This window comes from Cetorhinus maximus, chromosome 11 (assembly GCF_964194155.1).
Source record: "Cetorhinus maximus chromosome 11, sCetMax3.hap1.1, whole genome shotgun sequence".
In the NCBI taxonomy this organism is placed as follows: domain Eukaryota; kingdom Metazoa; phylum Chordata; class Chondrichthyes; order Lamniformes; family Cetorhinidae; genus Cetorhinus; species Cetorhinus maximus.
Window position 1 is genome coordinate 67,027,847 of NC_135889.1, and position 22,725 is coordinate 67,050,571.

General features: G+C 45.6%; 1 protein-coding gene across 1 annotated transcript in view; it reads right to left on the reverse strand.

Annotated features, from left to right (window-relative positions):
- Positions 1–22,725, reverse strand: part of kalrna (kalirin RhoGEF kinase a) — a 1,015,085-nt gene that overhangs the window by 498,893 nt on the left and 493,467 nt on the right. The window contains exons 7-9 of the mRNA XM_078552171.1: positions 7,642–7,833; positions 3,632–3,763; positions 2,770–3,000 (exon numbers count right to left, since the gene is read on the reverse strand). Of these exons, the coding sequence (XP_078408297.1) occupies positions 2,770–3,000; positions 3,632–3,763; positions 7,642–7,833 (555 nt within the window). The remainder of the gene's footprint in view (positions 1–2,769; positions 3,001–3,631; positions 3,764–7,641; positions 7,834–22,725) is intronic.

Genomic DNA, 22,725 nt, shown 5'->3' on the forward strand with positions numbered 1-22,725 from the left:
GGGCGTCCTCTGGAGGGCCAAGACTTGGACAGCCCTGGCCTACTTTGGGTCTCCTGCTGTGGGGTAGGTGCACCCTTGACAGCCTGTGGAGCTGGAGGTGTTGGGTTCACAGGAAGAGGGGATTGGGATTGATTGGACAATCCCAGAGTCAGCTGGGTGGATGGCCTCGGGGTGTCCAGATGCTGGTCCCCCTCCCTATGGGTGTCCGAGGGCCCCAGGGTGACTTCCTGAGGAGGAGGGTAAGCTGGAGTGAGATCGAGTTGCCCTGCCTCCCTCTTGCATAGCCACTGATGGATGCCACCAATGACTACAGTGATGGAGTGCTGCTCCTGCAGCAGTGCAGGACCGATGTCCTGGAACAAGTTCTCCATGGCAGCCGCCATCCTACCAATGTTGATCTTGGTGTGTTGGCATGTCAGCACCATAACCTTAGGCTGAACGCGGATGGACTCCTCCATCGTTCATTGCAATCTGTGCAAAGCAGATGACAACTCTTCCTGATATTCCCTTGACTGTTGCTGAAGTCACCAACTGAGTTAGGGTCAAGTCCGGAGGCTCGTCATCAGACTTGAACTCAGCAGAATCCTGTCCTCCAGCATTCCCCGGAGAACCGGCCACCTCGGATGTCCCTGCCTCCACCTGCTATGGACCAGATTGTATGCTCTGTTCACCAGATTGTGACAACAAGGCTACACGAGAGCTAGATCCCGCTGAAGTGTGTGTTTCTGCACTGGTGGAGGATGTGGTAGATTGCTGTGGTGGGTCTTTAATGATTTTCTCCTCTTCTTCGACCTCTGAAGTGTCTTCAGGGCTAGAGATGAGGGCCTGGCTGGATGATGCCTTTGGATGCTTTCCAGAGGTGCCTATGCAAGAAGAAAGAGATTACTTAAGGATGGCAAGTGACTGGAAGACAGCAGAATGGATTCAAAGTAGGGTTGTCTGAGGATAAGCTGGTGCAGGGTCCTCACTTGGATTGGCGCCAGCCACCTCAGCATCGCCACATGCACGATCCCTGTCTTCTCCAGCCAATGCGATGGCATGCTCCTCATATGGAGGGAGGACCTTCATTTCAGCCCTTCCATCTCCGACCTGGGACCTCTCCCTCCTTTTGTGCGCGAGCATGCCCTGCATGAAGACAAATGAAGAGAATTCGAACAGGACACATACCAAGACAGATGATAAGAATGTCTGCCTTGTGTGTGTGTGTGTGGTGATTGGAGCAGTAGATGGGATGAGGATGCGATGTACTCAGGACATGAGGCCAGATGAAGATGCAAAGGTGTGTGAGAGAGTGAGTGGTGGTGTGCCTTCAGCTGGCAGTGTGTGACATCCCTGTGGAGTGTCATTCTACTACATGCTGATGGGCTTGTGAATGTGTGAGTTCAGGGTGATCATATGGTTGATTTACCCTGCCGGAAAGAATTAGATCATTAATCCTCTTCCTGCACTGGATTGCAGAACATTTCTGTGCCACGTTTGCGCTGACCACCAAAGCCAGCGCCTCCCAAGCCAAAGTGGTGGCATTGGTGGACTTCCTCTGGCCATCACTGGGGTGGATGACATCCCAACGGGCCTCAACAGTGTTCAGCAGGTGGCCCAGTGAAGTGTCACTGAACTTGGGAGCTGCACTCTTCTTGCTTTTCGGGGCCACTTCTTTTGTGGGGCTATCCTGGCCTGGAGACATTGAAAAGGCTGATTGCGGCTGCATTTTAAATATGCCGCCCAGAGGAAAAAACCACTGAGGTCATGGTGGGGTGGGCGAATCAGAGGTTGCCCACCCGTGATCTGATGTGCTTCCAGTTTTTGCATCAGTAATGAGGCGAGGTGTGGACAATGTGACGTGAAAAGCCACCACTGAGCTCAGTGGGGAAAATGCCGTTGTTCCTGCCCGCCATCGCACTTAAAGTGCAGATGGGAAAATCCTGCCCCATGTCTCATTTCTTATTACCATGTCTATAATAGCCTGCTTCCTGGTTAGCTCTAGAGCATACTGCTCTAAGAATGTGTCCCGCATACACTCTATGAACTCATTTTCCAGGCTACCTTCGCCATTCTGATTCGCCCAATCTACACATAGATTAAAGTCACCAATGATTATTGCGGCACCTTTCTTACACACCCCACTTCCTGGATACTCTGTCCTACAAAATTCATCAATTTTGCTTCCAATTTCTACACTTCTCTCATCTTCACCATGGTGCATCTCTGACATTTCCCTTCCCTTCTTTGACTTCTCTGTTTCCATTTCTGGGGATAGACTGACTACTAATATTCATTACAAGCCCACTGACTCCCACAGCTGCTCGGTTACATTTCCTTACACTTCACTTCCTGTAAGGACTCCATTCCTCCCCATTTCTCTTGTCTCTGTTGCATCTGTCCTGATGATGCAACCTTCCACAATGCTTCCGACCTTCTCAGGTCTTCCTTTTGCCTGAACTGAAGATCCCCCTGCCACCATCCCCCCCAAATGTAGTTGACAGGGCCCTCAACCATGTCCAGACCATTTCCTGCACTTCTGCCCTGGCCCCTTCCCCTCCCTCCCAGAACCACAGTAGAGTTCCACTTGTTCTCACTTTCTATCCCTCCAGCCTCTGTATTCAAAGGATCATCCTCCGAAAAAAGAGTTCCAAAGAAGAGTCCAATTGGACTCAAAACATTAACTTTGTTTCCCTCTTCACAGAGGCTGCCAGACCTGCTGAGTTTTTCCAGCAGTTTATGTTTTTATTTTGGACATCCAGCATCTGCATTATTTTGCTTTTACTTCACCTGTTGAACGTCCTGCTGGAAAACACACAGCTGAAGTCGTTGATGCAGTCGAACTTTGCGGTGTTGCCAGATACTTTCAAGCCTTCGCTGGTGATGCAACACTTCATGCACAATGTCTAATACTCGATGGACTGCTTTGGAATAGTTTGCAGTTGCAGTGAGTGAATCGGAATTCCCCGGGCTTAAAGGTCGCTGCAGTACATCTAGAAGAGCTTTGCCATCCTGACTTACCTGTAACAAATGTAATAGCTGAGTTGTATCAAATGCGATATGCCAAACTAAAGAATCAATTCTGGCATAATAATTAGTCAACCGTAATTCAATTAAACTCTACCAGCTTCCTTTAATGTTTCTCCTTTTCCACAGCTAAATATTTGTTTCCAAGTTACAACTGAGTCTACATTATTTACAAACATTAGCTCTGCCTGACTCAAATCATCATGCTCAAAATGGCTGTTGGAGCTGTCTCATGGCTTCGGAATGCATTTTCACCAATAAAACAAGCTGAGAAGTATAAACCATTATCTGGAACAATGCAAATTTTCAAGTGCTATAGGGCCATAAAATGGGATCCTCGTGAATTATGTAGCACAAAAATTGTAAACATTTCAAATGGCTTGAATTAATAAGAGAATTGTAGTTATTTTCTATTGGATGTCAATTGATTAAATTGCAGAATTCACAGAAGTCAGGTCAGAATTTTCAAGGGAAAAGGTTAGCGAGTAACAGATTGCGAATTGCTTTAAAACCAAATAAGTTGGGGAACTTAAAAGAAAAGAACAGAAACTAAATTACAATCAGCAAAATGACAGGCCAAAGAAAGCTGTGTGTACTTCCCGAAATGGATGGATCACTTCTTTACCTCTGCATATGCTTGTGTGATCTGCTCATATAGTGTTTGATGATGGTGAATGGCAATCTCCAGATCTTGCATTTCAGATGGAAGTCCTCCCTCAACACAGGTTTTGCACCAGATATCAACACTTGATAAATACTAAAACAAAATTAAAAATAGTTTTAATGTAATTAATACAAATTATATTTTTCCATTAAAAAAATCTTGCAGTGAAATGAAGCAAAAGAGATGAGGAGAATATTTTTAGATAGCAAGTTCTGCAATGCACTTCATTTAGAGTGGTGGAAGTTCCTTTCAAAAGAGAAATGGATATATACCTAATTTGTAAGGCTATGTGAAAGAGATTGCAATAGTTCTAATCGCAAAGAGCAAACCCAGGTATGATAGGCTGAATGGTTTCCTTCTATGCTGTACGGTTCTTTTTCTCTTTACAGGAATAATTTTGTACTGATCCAGTTTTCTAGAATTGAAATTTTAAGCCCCAGCCATAGCTTAGGATGGGAATAAGGAGTACAAGTGAGTGAACAGGAAAGGGTGCAATTCACCTGGTCCCTGGAGCAAGTGATCCTGAAAATTTTAACTCCCAGGCATCATTGTCATGCTCTGATATTGAGTCCCATCCATATCCCACCTGGTTAGCAAGGAAGCTTTAAAATATAAATAAAGTAAGCTTCCCTGGGTCTCCCATGTCGAGGTTCCCTTCTGTCACCAGCTTTTAGTGGTGGGCTTGAGGCTACACAAGGCTTAGTCAGGCACACAGTTAAAATGACATGCACATGCCAAACATTTCATTGGCTTCGTCATTAAAATTAAGTTCCTGCTTCTCTGGGTAAGTAGCCTTCAGGTTTAGTTTAAACAGAATGGGGATAGTGGAGGAAGTGGGGAAGGGTTGCAGTGGTGGTGCAGGTGGGGGGGGGGCATAGAAATGATTCAGGAAACCAGTGTTGAAGCCTTCTTCCCGCCACTAATTTTAGTCATTTATCGACATGGTTCTTGCTGGGTGGGACAGATGAAAATTGGGCAATTGCTGCTTGTTTTGAGAAAAAAAAGAGCTAATCTCACCATGGATCTGACTGTACACTTTTGTTTTACATGTTTAATTTTTTAAACATTGCTTTTGTAAAGTATATTTATTATACATTTTTCTAAACTGCGTTGTATGAAGTATATGGCTTTTTGGTTTAATTCTTCTTGTCCTTTTTGAAAGTTACATCACACCTGCATTGTGCTTCTACTCTCGTCAAGAATTAGTTGCAAAGAAGTTCTATTCCCAAGTCTCTAGTATTGCTGCTCTCAAGCTAGCCATCATGCCATGTGATAGTGCAGTCACAGAGTCTCTGCTCTGAGGCATTTCTCCTCATGGGAAAACTCCTACACATGCTCAATGTATTACTCTTCTTCCTTGACTTCTGTTCTACAAATCAAAAGAAAATTGTCACTGAATATCACATGCGACATATAGAAATAATTTATATATCTATAAACCTCGCCAGTTCATCTGATTATTGTTTTTGGCTTCAGTCAGTCACTCAGCTGATATATCAGTAGACTGAGATTTTTGCAAAATATCCCCGGTGAAATGATGCGACGAACTTAGAGATTTAATGCTGTGGGTCATCGTCACACCTACAGATGCAGTTATCCCTCATAGAAGATATCAGCAGTTTGGACTTCAAGAGACAACATAACTTGGTGATGGCCTCCCTGCTGAAGCGCTGGTGGTGATGGTACATTTCCTATGAGTAGGTATCTGTACCAAGCGCTGTAAAGGATACTTCTGGGATACAGGTGGGTGTGTACAAAAATACAGGATCCAGAACAACCAGCATGTGCCATAGCCATTTCCTTCCCCTAAATCTGAAGCAAGTGATCTATTGGCAGCCAGGGACCCACAAAAAACTGTAGATGTCCCTAGCCCTGGAGGATGCAGGGAGATAGTTGGGAGTCTAGCTGCCTCACCAGAAAATCCAAGCCTTACAAATGTCTATCATATGCTCCTTTCTAAATGAGCAAACAGTGCTACAGGAAAGGCTTACTAAAACTGATCAAATTGTGCATAGCCCTTATTACTATGAATTTGAACAGAATAATGAGGCTCTAGTTCACTCTTTGCAAGGATTCCAAAAAGGTATGCATTTTATTACCATAAGACTGGGACACTGCGAAATGAAGGCAACTGCAACTTAAATTGCAACAGGTTAATTTCAATAACAACAGCAACAACTTGCATTTCTATAGCACCTTTAATGCAGTAAAATGTCCCAAGGCAGGGGAATGTCCCAAATGTCACAGAAGGATTATCCAAAAAATCTGCAATTAAGCCACATAAGGAGCTATTAGGACAGGTAGCTATAAATTTGGCTGATGGGGTAGGTTTTAAGGACTGTCTTAAAGGAGGAGAGAGAGGTAGAGGGACTGAGATGTTTAGAGAAGAATTCTAGAGATTAGGATTTGGATAGCTAAAAGTATACTGCTGCCAATGGTGGTGCTATTAAAATTGGTGATGCCAGAATTGGAGAAGTGCAAGATTCTTCTTAGCATAACTATTTATTTTCTTAAATTGAGGCCAGATTATTGGATATTGGTTTTCAAAGAAAAAAATGGATTGAATTGAGGAATATGATCCCCAGAAGTCTGAAATCCAAAGTAATCAATATAGAATTGAACATATTTAGTTACAATAAAACAGTAGCTCTGATTATAATATTGTTGGATCCAGTGCCCTGGATTGTTGGGGCTAAAGGATCCGGGTTGCACGCTTGTTTCGGGGTGACAGAGTTGGTATCAAGACAGAGAAGATCAGTAGACCGTTCTTAGAAGAAACACATTCTGTTTATTTACAAAAGGAACTCATCAGCTACACTTGTGTGCTTACTACTCAAAACTCTGTCTTTACTCTTCAGACTCTAACTCAAAGCTACTGACTAAAGAGTGGCCCATGTTACTCTGCTATTGGGTATCAAGATCATGTGATCTTACATTACAACATTTGTCTTAAAGGTATATTAAACATCAGATTACTACATGTAGTCAGATCATTTTGTGAGTTTTCAGTATCATTTGTTCCTAATGTTGGCAGGGATAGATAAGAGACTCCACACATAGTGGAATCACAATCGAACTTGAATGCTATCAATTCATGGTCATGCACATATATAGCAATAACCTCCAAATGCCCCACTAATTGACACTTCAACATTGTAATTAAATGTTGAGTATAACATGTTTACTACTTAAAACACTACTAACAATGAGAGTGATTGGTTAATTAGAACTTGGAAAATGTATACAACCCAAAGTGATGGGCATAATTACAATCATTTGTATCAGGATTGCTCCGTGGGGGAGTTTGTTCTTTTTAAATCTTTTAAGTGGATAAAAATACTTTCTTTTTGCAATAAGCATTTGAAATGGAAAGAGAAAAAGTATGTCCTGTACTCTTATTAAAAATATGGGGGTGAGAAATTTATTTTCTTAGTGCCACTCTGAGTAATTTTCCCATTGATATCATTGAAGAAGCCTGCTTGTGCTGCGGCTTAGGGCATTGTCTGCCCCCGGGAATTAACATCGTCTGCATAGGAGCTCTGATGGCATCTTAGGACTTCTTAATTCACAGCCTCTAAATGAGCTGAAACGTTTTTAACATCAAAGGCTGAATCAGAGAACCTGACAGCAATACAGGACATCATAAAGCTGACACTTGTTGAAATTCTGTAAAACAGACTCTTTGGTCCCAAAAATCAATTTTGAGAGTAATTACCACAAATTTTTCAGCAAGGGTTTCAATACTTGTAAAATGGGCATTACACAGATGTGTCCTTTTAACAGTACAGCCCAGAAAAACTAAGAAACCAGGAGAGTTTAAATTGAAATGATAAAAAAAAATGAGCATTAACCTTAATCAATACAATCATATCGTGCAATACATATCCTGTCAGGGAAGATTTTGTCTGTATAAATAATCATCCTATGCCGACTCTGAGATACATGTGCATAGCCTCTTTCCTCAAACTCACCTGTTCAGCCTTCTGGTGAAATACAGCAGACATTGCCAAGATTGTGCTACGTTCATCTAGAGCAGCTGCAAAACTCTTCCATTCTTGATCAAGTTGAGCAGATATCTGCTTGATCTGCTGGGATGCATAATGACCAGCCTCTGAAAGCCTGGATGCAACAGACATGATGCGATTGATGTTGACATATGCGTTCTGAAAAAGCAGTAGATTGCCAGTTACAAAATTAACTGAAAATGTTCTGTCACCAGCTCCCTTCATCAGGAATGCAGCAAAATAGTTAAGTTAGTGAATTAACATTTCTAAATTATTTATGCTCTGGTTCAGGCAGTCACTCTCTTCTTCCGGTAAATAAGAGAGTAATCCCAAAAGAACACTTTTCCTATTTGTATATAATTCTAAAATGTCGTAACAATCTGTTTCAAAGGGATATATCAAAAGCACACGCAAAGGAACTATATTGAACAAAACAGTGCAATGATATGAAGAGTTCTACCTTTCCCATTTATAGTAAAGATACAGTACACACAGACAAATCATTCATTTCAAGGCTCAAAGCATTAACCTGTGGCATGTATAAATAATCTAAGAAAACAAACAGCAAAATCAGGTGTTCCATTTACATGCAATGCATATTTTGTTCTATTGCATCAAAGCTGGAATTGTTATGTAATCAGCCAACCTCACTCATGCTTTGTATACACTCAATGCCTACCCAGCATGTAACATTTAGCTGAAATAAAAGCAAAATACTGCGGATGATGGAGATCTGAAATAAAAACAAAAAGAGCTGGAAAGCTCAGCAGGTCTGGCAGCATCTATGGAGAGAGAAACAGAGGGCAGAATTTTACGAGTTGGCGAGCGGGGGTTGGGGGGGGGGGGACCCATTCGCCGACGCGTAAAATGATGCGCGGTGACGTTGGGGGGATCTCCCGACGTCACCGCGCCCGATTTAAATTTTCAAGAAGGCGGGAGTGCAGCAAAATCAGCTGCACACCCGCCGACCTGTCAATAACCAATTGAGGCCATTAACAGGGTCAATTAAGAAATTAAAGGACCTGCCCGTCCAACCTTAAGGCTGGCGGGCAGGCCAAGAGCCCTGGCAGGAAGTAGAAAAAACATGAAACCTCATCCAAGGGCGGTATGAGGTTTCATGCAGGCTTTAAAAAATTTTAATAAAGATTTCATAAAAATTATGGACATGTCCCAACTCATGTGACTTTGTCACATGAGGGGACATGTAAGGGATTTTTTTTTTCTGGTATTTTTAATATTTTTGAAAGTAGAGGCAATCTTCCTGAGGCAGCACTTAGCCTCAGGGAGATGAGTGTGCTCTTTCGTGCGCATGCGTGAAAGAGTGCACTCTCGATTTTGGGAATTCCCCCCCTGCCCACAAAGGGAGCGCATAGCACTTCCCTGCAGATGTCACGCTGGGCGGCCCTTAATTGGCCTGCCCATATAAAATGGCACCGCGCCTCCGAACGGGAGCGCCGATCGGAAGCGCACCCGTACACGCCCGCCCATCAACTTCCCCCCCAATGGGGGGAAAATTCAGTCCCGAGTTAACATTTCAAGTTCAATATGACTCTTCTTTGGAACTCTTCTGAAGAAGAGTCGTATTGGACTTGAATCGTTAACTCTGTTTTTCTCTTCTAGATGCTGCCAGACTTGCTGAGTTTTTCCAGTACTTTCTGTTTTTATGATGTAACATTTAGCCTCTTGTACCAGAAGTATGGTAGTGCCCATAGTCTCTATTAAAATGAAGTCATTGTACATGTAAATTGATGCCAATTAATTCTGCAGTATTCTGGTAGAAGACACTAAATTCTGTGTTTAGTTGACAAAATTGGGGAATTGTTTGACAGCTTCTCACACTGGCTGATAAACAAGATGCTAAAAACCTTAATATTTCCTCTCTCACGGGGTGCAATTTTACGCCAGCAGGATTTTACGGTCCAGCTGAAGTCAATGGACATTTGAACGGCTCGCCACATTTCATGGCCCCACCCCTGCCGCAATGGGGCTGTAAAATTCAGCCCACTATGTTTATCCACAGATTCACAGAATTGTTACAGCGCAGAAGGGGGCCATTTGGCTCATCGTATCTGCACTGGCTCCCCAAATGAGCAAATCACCTAGTGTCATTACCTCCCCACTACTTCTCCCCATAACCCTGCACATTCTTCCTTTTCAGATAACAATCTAATACCCTTTTGAATACCTCAATTGAACCTGCCTCCACCAAACTCTCAGGCAGTGCATGCCAGATCCTAACCGCTTGCTGTGTGAAAAAGCTTTTCCTCATGTCCCTTTTGCTTCTTTTGCCAATAACTTTAAATCTGTCCCCTGTCATTCTCAATCCATTCACATGTGGGAACAGCTTCTCCCTATCTATTCTGTCCTGACCCCTCATGATTTTGAATACCTCTATCAAATCTCCTCTAAGCATTCTCTTCTCCAAGAAAATAGTCCCAAATAGTCATCAATCCTCTCTGTTACCTCTTCAAAAAGTTCCAGCAAATTAGTTAAACATGATTTTCCCTGAAGAAATATATTCTGGTTTTCCTCAATTAACCTGCATTTGTCCTTCCCATGTGACTATTAATTTTGCCCTGAATTATTGTTTATATAAGTTTCCCAACCACCGAAGCTAAACTGACTGGCCTGTAATTGCTAGGCTTGTCATTACACCTTTTTTGAACAAATGTGTAATGTTTGCAATTCTCTAGTCCTCCGAGACCATCCCCAAGTCTAAGGAAGATTGAAAAACTATGGCCAGTGCCTCTACAATTTCCAATCTCATTTTCCTCAGTATCCTTGGTTGCATCTCATCCGCTCCTGGTGCCTTATCAGCTTTAAGTACAGTCAGCCTTTCCAATACCTCCTCCTTATCAATTATAAATCCTTCTAATGTCTGAATTACCTCCTCTTTCACCATGGCCTGCGTAGCACCGTCTTCCTTGGAAAAGACAGATGCAAAATATTCATTTAATACCTCAGCTATGCCCTCAGTCTCCATGCACAAATCCCCTTTTTCATCCCTACTCCTGCTTTTACCACTCTTTTACTATTTATATGCCTATAGAAGATTTTGGGATTCCCTTTTATGTTGGCTGCCAGTCTCTTTTCATACTCCCTCTTTGGTTCTATTATTTGCATTTTTCACCTCCTTTCTTAACATCCTGTAGTCAGCCTGGTTCTCACTTGTATTTTCTACCTGACATCTGTCATAATCACACTTTTTCTTCTTAATCTTAATTTCTAACTCTTTGTCATTCTGGGAGCTCTGGATTTGTTTGCCCTACATTTCCCTTTTGAGGGAATATACTTTGACTGTGCCCAAACCATCTCTTCTTTGAAGGTGGCCCATTGTTCAGCTGCCATTTTTTCTGCCAACCTTTGACTCCAATTCATTTGGTCCAGATCCATTTTTACCCCATTGAAGTTGGCTTTCGCCCAGTTAATTATTCTTACTCTGGATTGTTCCTTTCCTTTTCCATAGTCAGCCTAAATCTTATGATACAATGATCATTGTCCTCTAAACGTTCTCCTACTGACACATGATCCACTTGGCCCACTCCATTCCCAAGAACCTGGTCTTAGCAGTGCCTCCTTTCTGAAAACATACTGCTGTAGAAAATTTTCCTCAGCACATTTTCGGAAGTCTTTCCCCTCTCTGCCCTTTATACTACAGCTATCCCAGTCTATATTTGGTTAATTAAAGTACCCCGTTATAACTATTATTGCACCTCTCCGTAATTTCCTTGCAAATTTGTTCCTGTACATCTTTCCCACTAGTTGGTGGCCTATAGATGACACCAAGCAATATAATTGCACCCTTTTTGTTCCTTATCTCTGACCAAATAGATTCTATCCTTGATCCCTCTGGAACATCCTCTCTCTCCAGCACTGCTTTTCTTAATCAAAACTGCCATCCCTCCCCCTTTTCTTCCTTTCCTAGCTTTCCTGAGCAATTCGTATGCAGGAATATTTAATATCTAGGGCTGCCTTTCTTTGAGCCAGATCTCTGTTATAGCCACAACATCATGGGCAGAATTTTACATCTCATGGGTGGGCTGGGTGGGCGTGTGCCCGGCCCGATCAGGTGTGAAATCATGCAAGATGACATCAGGCAAGCATCCCGATGTCATCGCGTACTCAAACGATATTTCACTTGGCGGGATCACGTCAAAGTCGGAAGCGTGCCCGCCGACAATTTAGCCCATTAACGACACAATTGTCTGCGATTTTTTGTGGCCCGTCCAACCTTACGGTTGACGGACGAGGGGGAATCGGTCTGACGGCTTTTGCACTTTTCATCAAACCTCATCCAAGGGTGGGATGAAATCTCTGTTAGGAAATAAAATAAAAATAAATATCTGGGGAGAGCATTTTTTTGAACTATGCTTTCAGGTGCTTGATTGTGATGCATGGACATTTTTTTGCAGCTTTTACACACTTATTTGAAGGTCTGCCTTCAGGGAGCTCTCTCGCAGCGCTCACCCATGCCTGCAGTCATCACCTGCCTCTTCCCGCCTCCACTCCCACCCGGGCAGCTGAGCTTTTCAGCACAGGTTTCATGCTGGCTGACCATTAATTGGCCAGCCAGTGTGAAATTGCGGTTGGGGGCCGATCGTGGTCGATGGTCCGTTTCCCGGCCGCTCCCAGGCCCGCTGATTGCGCACGCCTGCCAAGGGTAAAATTCAGGCCCATATTTCCACATGGCAATCTGAGTCTTTAACTTCCCAATCTTATTTACCACACTCTGCGCATTCACATACATACACAGTAACCCTGATTTAGACTTGATTACTTTCTCCCTTATTATTAACTTATTATTCCCACTTCTAGTGATTTTTCTCCCAGTATTCTGTGCACCTTGGTATTGCTTCTGATGTTACCTCCTGGTTCCCACATCCCTACCAAATTAGTTTAAACCCTCCCCAATAGCACTTGCAAAACACCCCGCAAGCAACTCAATCCCAGCTCTATTTAGGTGCAACCCATCCAGCCTGTAAGGTCCCATCTCCCCAAGAGTTCGTCCCAATTTCCCAAGAATCTAAAGCCCTCCCTCCTGCACCATCTTTCCTCCATGCTTTCATCTGCTTTATCCTGCTATTTCTACATGCACTTGCATGTGGTACTGGTAGTAATCTGGAGATTACTGCTTTTGAGGTAATTTGCTAATTTCCTGCTTGTTCCCTAAATTCTGACTGCAGGACCACACTCCTCTTTCTGCCTATGTCGATTGTACCAATGAGGACCACGACTGCTGGCTGTTCACCTTCACCCCTCAGAGTGCTCTGCAGCCGCTCAGTGACATCCTTGACCCTTGCACCAGGGAGGCAACACACCATCCTGGATTCACATCTGTGGCTGAAAAATGCCTATCTATTCCCCTAAATATCAAATCACCTATCACTATTGCTCTTCCAGTCTTCCTTGTACCCTACCCCACTATACAGCTCTGTACAGCTGAGCCACCTTTGGCGCCATGGACTTGGCTCTGGCTGCACTCCCCAGATGAACCATCATTCTCATCAGAATTCAGAACTGAATGCTGCTTGGAGAGTGAGATGACTCAGGGTACTCCTGCGCTACTTTTCTGTTCCTTTTTGACTGTCTGGTGGTCACCCATTCCCTCTCTCCCAGCTTAATCTTATGCTGCGGGGTAGCCACATCGATAAATGTGTTATCCACAAAGTTCTCAACCTCACAATGCACCGCAGTGATGCCAACTGCTGCTCAAGTTCCAAGGCCTGGAGCTGAAGCTGCTGCAACTGACGACACATCCTGGACAAATGGTTATCCAGAACATGGGAAGCATCCTGGTGTTCCACATAGCACAGGATATGCACTCTTGAGGTTGGAGCAGCCCTGCCATTCCTTTATTTATTAGTTAACCTTGCTCCTGCTAATAAACCTTACCAATACTAGTAAATGGTACCAATAGGAAGAAATTTTACTGCTATTAATAAACTTCACTAATAATGCTAAAAACTAATACCTAACATACCTTATTAGTAGTAATAAAGCTTACTTAAAAATAAAAGATATGTCTCACCAGCTACTCACTTTTTACTTATTATTAGTGCTTAACTTTTTTAACGTTTTTTATCTACCAATTGTTTAGGCTCAGTCCCTAAGCAGCAATACTCACCAGCCTTCCTGTGATGTCACAGTTTGATTTTGTTTTTCAAACTACGGCGTTTTCCAGACAGCTTAGCCCATCTCTGGTTCTGTTCTTGACTCTGCCTCAAGGTAAGTCTATTTTAAGCCCTGCTGTGTCTCCATCCAATATTTCACACTCCTCCTCCAGAACTATAACGTCTGCTTTGTCCCTCTCTTTTGTGAAAACAAAAGCAAAGGGCTGGATTTTCATGCCACATCTGTGTCAGAACAGCAGCAGGCAGGCTTTCAAAATGGCGGACAGGACCCAATTTCGGGATTTCCACCTCCATTCCCAACACCAGCTACTTTTAGTAAGTGCCGGATAAGGGGCAGCAAGCCCAAATGGAGCACTCCCAGCCTTGTTGGCTCCATTACAGGGTATGGCATTTTAAACCCCCTGCCATTTTCATGGAGTCAGGGCTATTTAGGTAGACAATATGGTTCATGGCATTTCAGAGGAGTTGTGACCCATGGGAGCCCTAGCCTGGAGTCAGGAACATTTTGACAGTTAAGTTCAAAAGTGTATGTTCCAAATGCGAGATTTTATAAGATGGTTATGTTCTGGACTACCTCTTTGAATTCAAGGTAAAATAATCTAATGAAGAGAGTCATGAGATCTACTATGCCTTTCTGCCTGATGACAAGCCTGAGTGCCGTGGTTACTGTGGGAAATAGGGGCCCATGCCGAATGCTATTGAAATGAACATGCTAGGTTTAACACCTGAAGGCAAAGGGAGAAGCAGGTGTTTTTGCTATTGCAGACTCTTTCAAGTCTCAGAGATTTTGAACAGAGGGAGTGTTAGGGGGCAGCTGCTGCAGTCAGCCAAAGGAGAAACGTGGTTTTCACTGTTGGCTAGCAGAGAGACTGTGGGTGAGAAGATGTTCTCTGGTCAAAGAGATGGAACTCATGGAAACTTAAGGACTCTGGGAGATTTGTCTTGACATGGCAGGGAGGGAATCATCCGAGTGAGATGCACTGTTGGAGGTCAGTTTAGGATTTCTCGGAAGACCGAAGGGAAAAACGTTCATCTGTCGGCGGACGTTATGATTCAGTGAAGCAGGAAGAAGTGAGCCTGTTGGGAGCTGGGAGTAGCTTTGGGCTGGGTCCTGTAGAGACTGCAATTCTGCAGAGAGTATGCTGTAATGTATAAATATGGCATGGGTTATTGGTCATGTTAAGGAACTGATGAGGGATATTTTTTCTGTAGTTTAGTAATAGTTACCTACTGAGTAATGTTTAGTTGTGTTGCTTTTAATTTGTCTGTTACAGTAAAAGTCTTAAAATTTGAAATCTTGTTGTGCAATTCCTTTAGGTTGGCCACTGGGAATTCAAATATCTTTTTGAAAGTTATCGGTCTCAACGGGATCATAACAAACTGGAGGCTCTTGCGGGATATGAATTCAGAGTCTGGGATGAGTACATTGAATTTTTCCAGAGTTTAAATGAACAAAATTTCACAGTTACTTGTATTGTATATATTTAAAATTTAACATGACTATGTCCAGTGCTCATGCATTTTTAGAAAAATACAGGACCTATCTATGAATGCCTTGTGACAGTTAACAAAGGTTAATTTGATGATGGTGGCAGAGAAATTGGAGATAAATTTAAAAGTCAGGGCTAAGGAGGCAGAGACTGCTGAAGTATTGGCTTAACACCTGAATCTTGAAGGAAGACAAAAGCAATCCTGATTTTTTTTTTATTATTCGCTCAAGGGATGTGGGCATCACTGGCTAGGCCAGCATTTATTGCCCATCCCTATTGTCCTTGTATCACGCTTGGCCAGCGTCATCACGCGTCATTTCACGCTCGGTCGGGTCGGGCGCGCGCCCACCCACCAGGCTAAAAATTCTGGCCATAGAGTTATACAGCACAGAAACAGGCCCTTCAGCCCATCTTGTCCATGCTGGCCATCAAGCAGCTATCTGTTCTAATCCCATTTTCCAGCACTTGGCCCTTAGCCTTGTATGCTATGGCATTTCAAGTGCTCATCTGAATACTTCTTAAATGTTGTGAGGGTTCCTGCCTCTACCACCCCCTCAGGCAGTGTGTTCCAGATTCCAACCACCCTCAGGATGAAAAAAGTTTTCCTCAAATACCCTCTAAACCTCCTGCCCCTTACCTTAAATCTATGTCCCCATGTTATTGAAACCTCCGCTAAGGGGAAAGGTTTCTTCCTATTTACCCTATATATGCCCCTCATAATTTTGTATGCCTCTATCAGTTTCCCCCTCAGCCTTCTCTGCTCTAAAAAAACAACCCTAGCCTATCCAGACTCTCTTCATAGCTGAAATGCTCCAGCCCAGGCAACATCCTGGTGAACCTCCTCTGCACCCTCTCCAGTGCAATCACATCCTTCCTATAGGGTAGAATTTTTCCTATGGCGGCGGGCTGTTCGGGAGCGGGCGTGGGCGGGCACAGAGACAATCGCCGCCTGCAATCGGCTCCGCACCGCCATTTTACCAATTAAGGCCCGCCCAGCATGAATCGCGGTTCCCAAGAACAGCAGGAATGGACGGGTGACGGCGGGAGTCCAATGGCCACTGGGTCCAATGGCGACCCAGCAGCTTGTTTAAAAACCTCGCAGGCAGCCTTCCAAAGGCTGCCAGCAATGTCGCACAGGAGGATGTCCGAGAGCGCTCTCGGAGAGCAGGCCAGGTGGGAGGGCAGGTGAGCGGGGCAGTGTGCCCTGAGATTTTCGGATGAGTGCCTCACTGCCCTCCTTGAGGAGGTGGCAGCACACTGCGACATCATTGTGCTAAGGGACAGGAGGAGGGGTCCCTCCCACATGACGAAACGTGCCTGGGAGGAGGTGGCAGAAAGGGTCAGCTCCCACAATGTGGTGAGACGCACCTGGGTGCAGTGCCACAAGCAGTTCAATCTCTTCAATCAGGAAGGGTGAGTACTATGTTGGCCTGGGTCACTTAGCACAGCAGTTAGGTTGGCCCCACCTTCCCCCTGCCCCACCAAACTTGGAATTTTGTTATTGCATTCATTCATTCATGGCATGTGGCCTTCACTGGGTGGGCCAGCATTTATTGCCCATGCCTAGTTGCCCCTGAGAGGGTGGTGGTGAGCTGCCTTCTGTATCCGCTGCATGTGGTGCAGGTACATCCATAGTACTGTTTTGGGGGCGAGCTCCAGGATCTGGACCTAGGCGCATGGTGGAGCGCCAAAACCTTTCAAAGTCAGGGTGCTGACTGAATTGGAGGGGAACTTCCAGGTGGTGGGGTAGCCATCCATGTGCTGCCCTTGTCCTTCTAGGTAGTGGTGCTCGTTGGTTTGGAAGGTTTTACAGTGTGAGTGGCAAATCTGATGGAGGCAGCATCTGGGCAAGGGGGTCAGCCCTGGCTGCTTGGAGTGAGTGTATAGCGGCTCCAGGGTGACGAATCGGATGAGCCCTGCAATGTTGCACTCAGGTGGGGGTGGCAAGGCTGCAATGGCAACGCAGGTACAGGGTGGACTAATCAATGCTCCTCTCTCCTTTCAGGAGAAGACCGCACACAGTAATGCCGAAGGGATGCAGACTGGCAGAGTGCAGGCCCACCTACTCATACTGACCAGATACGAGCAGGAGGCTCTCGAGCTGGAGAGGCGCCATGTGCCCAGGTCTACTGGCCGCAGTGAGGTTGGGGTGCCACTGAGAAGTAAGAGTGCTGTGCCCTGAGGTCACAATGTCTGTCATTGCAACCATTCCACTGTTGACTGTATATTGATTTCAGCATCCAACATGGGTTGCCCATTGATAATGGAAGGAGGAGCGCATCCTGTGCCAGACATGCACATGAACAGAGTAACGACTTCAACTAATCAAATGTCCTTGTTCTTCCTTTCAGCCTCTCTAGAGCACGCCCACACTCAGGAGGCAGAGGAACCGCCACTGACCCCTGAAGATCCAGAAGGTATAAACGCACCAGCGTCACACCATCTCAGCCAGGCAGGCACCAGCGCAGATACCAGCACCTCAGTGGGGATAAAATCATCGGCTAGTGTCCACGGTGCACAGCAGTGAGGGCACTTCACACTTGCTTGAGGTGCAGGCGGAGGCAGAGAGTGCCCAGGGCGCTGGCAGTTGGAGGACTGCTGGGGACCAGGAACATGCTCAGTCAGTGGCTGATGATGTGCCTCTGGAGTTGTCCCTGAGGCAGCAGATGCTGGAAGTCCAGCAGGATGTGTGGGAGGATCTGGCGGAGATACATGAGGGAATGTGTGCCATGGTCTCCGTGATGGAGGAGTCCATGTGGAGCATGAGCAATGCAATGACCCTCATGGCCGAGCACAATGCCTCCTCCATGGAGAGAGTGGCGACTCTCATGGAGAGGCTCCTCCAGGAGAACAATCAAGGCTTCCTAGGGATGCGCTCGGACCTGCAAGCCCTCACAGCAGCATTGACCTCAGGTGGTCAGTGTCAGTGTGCGAGATGAATTGGGCACCCAGTATCCCAGCTAGGTGCCCATCCATCAATGGTGAGCAGGGAGGTCTGAAGTGACCTCACGTTGGCGCACAAGCTGCCTGTCGTCTCTGCGGGCTCCTCTCAGGGCGCTCCGGATGAGGGCAGCAGCTCCTCCGACCCTCTGCCAGTGACTATGGCATCTGATGAGGCTGCAGTGACTGGGGAGATGCCAGCCATGCCACTGGCCGCTCCCTCTCAGTCGGGGCCAGCACAGGCTCCAAAGGCCAGAGGACGACCGCCGAGGTTATCAAGGCCAACAAGACAGCAGAGTGAGCAGGCTGTCTCAGATGCCGATGCCAGCGAGGGAGAAGCACCTAGACGTAGCACCCGTAAACGTAAACATAAATCACTTTAGGCACACCACGGGCATATCACTGGTGGTTTTCTTTTGCCCTCATTTCAATTGCTTTTCATTAGGTGTGCTGCTCAACACCTTCTAATGCACTTTCATTTCTGTATGCAAGTATGCAATCATTAAATGTTTTAGTTCTCAACAAGCCTCTGAGTGCTTCATTACTTCTGCAAGTGTAGAGAAACCCATGATGTTATGAGTGACTTGCTTATTATTGAGCTTTATTGACAAATAACAAAGTTAATGTTCCAAACCAGGCAAATGTTGCTCTCAGGTATCGAGTATGGAGCCTGCAGCCCTGGCATGTGTTGGAGGTCCATCTGTGGTAGGCTAGCTGAAGGAGCATTGGTTCAAAGCCTCCCGGGTGTCCCTACCTCCCTGGAGGATGCCCGGGTCAGCGTCTATCCCCTCAGCGTTCTCCTGTGTGTGCTCGTCCTCGGACTCACTACTGGACTAATCGTGTGCAGCCAGAGCATCTGCGTCTACATCTCCTTCCTCCACTGCATCCCCCCTTTCCAGTGCCAAATTGTGGAGAGCACAGCATGCAACCACTATCAGTGACACACAATCTGGGGGGTATTGAAGTGCGCCCCCTGAACGGTCCAGGCATCAGAAGTGCATCTTGAGAAAACCGATGGTTCTCTCCAGCACAGCCCTGGTGGAGGCATGGCTCATATTGTACTGCTGATCGGCCTCTGTTCTTGGATGGTGGAGGAGTATCATGAGCCATCTTTTGAGGGGATAGCCTTTGTCACCCAGCAGCCGTCCATCTAGCCAGGCTGGAGCACTGAAGGGCCTCGGCACCTGGGAGTGTCTCAGGATGTAGACGTCATGGGAGCTGCCAGGTCCTTGCACAGACTAGCAGAATAAGCATCCTATGGTCACACACTATCTGTGTGTTCATGGAGTGGAATCCCTTCCTGTTGAGGAAGGCACCCGGCTCACCTGCTGGTGCCTTGATGGCCACGTGTGCAGTCGATTGCACCCTGGACGCAGGGGAACCCAGCAATCGCTGTAATGCCTCTGGCTTGCTATGCCTGGCTGGCCTCGTCTGAGCAGTAGTGAATGAAAGTCAATGCACGCCTGAACAGAGCGTCTGTCACCAGCTTGACACAACTGTGGACAGCTGACTGAAAGACTCCGCAAAGATCACCCACTGACCCCTGGAAAGAGCCGGAGGCAAAGGAAAGTTGAGGGCAGTCATGACCTTCAACGCCACTGGAATGGGGTATCCACCCACACAGTTGCAGCTGATCTTAGGGCTTATCTTCTGATAGATAGAGGTCACTGTCTCCCTTGAGAGACAGAACCTCCTTCGGCACTGCACCTCAGACATATTGAGGTAGCTGTATCGCCACCTGTAAACCCGGGTAGCAGGATAGTGGCCTCTTCTGCGGCCCCTTCCGCCTTGCACTTCCTGTTGGCCCTTAGCCCCTTATGCCTGCAGCTGGTCCTCCTAAAGGTGGCTCCCCTGGAAGCTGCATATGGACATATGGACTCCTGGCCTCCTCCCCTTCTGGCCCTCTCTTCCTCCTCAGAGGAGGTGCCTCCAGTGGAGAGCACAATCCCCATTCCCAGGGTAAGGGAAGGCTGTCTGAAACCTGCAAGGGCCCAAGAATTATGTTTCCTCCAGAGTCTTGACCTGAAGCCTGGTATTCCTGTCAAAGAAGCTCTGAAGAGATTTGAAGTTCTCCTGTTCACACAAGCAAGTAGCAATAAGTTTCTAAAGTAAATGACTAACAAATCGCATTCGCAAGCCCATTCACCCCTCTTATCCCGCCCATGGATGAGGTTTTTAAAAATGTGGCCTACCCATCTGCCCGTTGCGCCCGTGTGACGCACTGAAAATTGCACGGGCTGAGAAAAATTGCCATGTATTACTACCTCAAGGGCCTTAAGTGGCCTGTTAATTATTGGTGGGCGTGCCTCGGAAATCATAGCGCACCCACCCTCCGAAATACCGCAATGGTGTGTGGTGACGTCGGGACGCATGCCCGACGTCATCACGCATCATTTTACATGTCAGCATGTTGGGCCCGCCCCCGCACGCAGACCGGAAAATTCTGCCCATAGTGTGGCAACCAGAACTGCACACAGGTACTCCAGCTGTGGCCTAACATGCGTATGTATGCAGCTCTAGAAGCTTTGTTGACACAGTTGTGTAATGGAATCTCAGGATCTAATTATGAATGCTTGGCTGAGCTCCAAATCCCACTATTGGATTCAATTCAGCAGCAGCAGTGATTGTTGATACAGTTGTCAAGATGACCGAGAACTTCGTTTTGACTGACAGTTTCATGAGCTCCCAAGGGCATTGCATTCTCTGAAGAGGTTTCTGAATGGTTGTTTATTTATTTTGACAGTTTTACGACCACTTAATAGGATTAAGTTTTCTCAAGTAGAGTTTGAATGGCCCTGACTCCAGCCTTCCCTTTCCCACCCTGCGATAAAAAAACATGGGTGGGAACTGCTGGCTAGGAGGTGGGATCGTGACAACAGGAAATGGCCCAACATGCGATTCCTGCCTCACAGATGAAATTCCAGGCAAACATATTCATTAAGAACCATTCCCACATCTTCTGCCTCCACATACAAGTTACCTTTTTTGTCTTTAATTGGCCCTATTCTTTCTTTAGTTATCCTCTTGCTCTTTACATATTTATAAAATGTCTTTGAGTTTGCCTTTATTTTACTTGCCAATTTTTTTAATGCCCTCTCTTTGTTTTCTTAATTTCCTTTCTAATTTCACTCCTGTACTTACTATACTCTTTAGGATTTCTGGAATATTGAGCATTGGGCATTTGACATAAGCTTTCTTTTTTTGCCTTACCCTACACTGTTTGCTCTTGACCACCACGGAGGTGTCTGGATTTGGGGGTCTCCCCCTTTTTGTTTGTCGGAGCATATTTATTATGAACCTTCTTTAGCTCCTCCTTGAATGTCTCCCACTGCTCTGGCACTGATTTATCTTTAAGTAGCTGTTTCCAGCCCACTTTTGCAAAATCACATCTCAGCTTAGCAAAATTTACCTTTTCTCAATTTAAAAGTTGCACTCTTTGGGCTGGATTTTCAAAGGGCTGTGAGGTCAGGACCCTGTGCAGGCAGGAATTAAAAATTCTCACTCTGGAGGTCACTTCACAATCCTGAGGCTGGTGTGTCTGGGGTTGGGTGGGTGACTGGGAAACACATTTGCTACCAATTAACAGCTTCTTCAGGAACTTGTTATGGGGCCTGTCCATTTGGTATTGAAATTTCCAATATCTTTCCCAGTGAGCCTCAACAGTCTTATGCTGTTTGGTTCACCGCAGGGCCCAAGTAAATCTCTTTGGAGTTGTTCTTAAATCAAATCTGTGGGGCCAATTAGCGCTGGCATGATCACTGCTCCAAAACCTCTGTTCTATGGCTGCTTTCCACCCCCTTCCACCTCCATGGCCTTCTGAGCAGCTACCTGTTCTAATCAGCAAGGCAGTGGCAGTCCCCAACTTGGTTGGTGCCTGCATTTGCCGCTGGTGCCAGGTAGGCAGCTCCTGCTTTCTGGAGGTACTTGGTGCATCTAATTGAGTGCTGCACTCGCCTCCTGGCCAATTAGGCCATTTGAATTTTAAAATAGTGTCGCGAACGCAACATAGCTCGGGAGCAGGATTGGGACCTGGAATTCATCTGGCTGTTGGGTTCCTGACCATGCATTGAAAATTCAGCCCTTGGTCTCTTTACCCTTTTCTATAATAATGTTAAAACTAAATGAATTATGATCACCACCAGTAAAATGCTCTTCCACTGATATCACTTCCACATGCCCAGATTTATTTCCGAAAACCAAGTCCAGAACTGTCCCTTCTCCTGTTGGGCTTGCTACGTACTGGCTAAGCAAATTACTCTGAATGCATTTTAAGAACTTTGCATCCTCTGTACCCTGTACACTAGATTTATCCCAGTTTATATTCGAGTAGAGAGCCCGTTGCCTCCACAAGATTCTACCCAATGTGTGTGGATGTGGAAGGCGTGGGCATGATTCTTAATGAATACTTTGCATCAGTTTACGGCAAAGAGAAGGATGAAGCAGACATTGTAGTTAAGGAGGAGGAGTGTGAAATATTGGATAGGATAAAC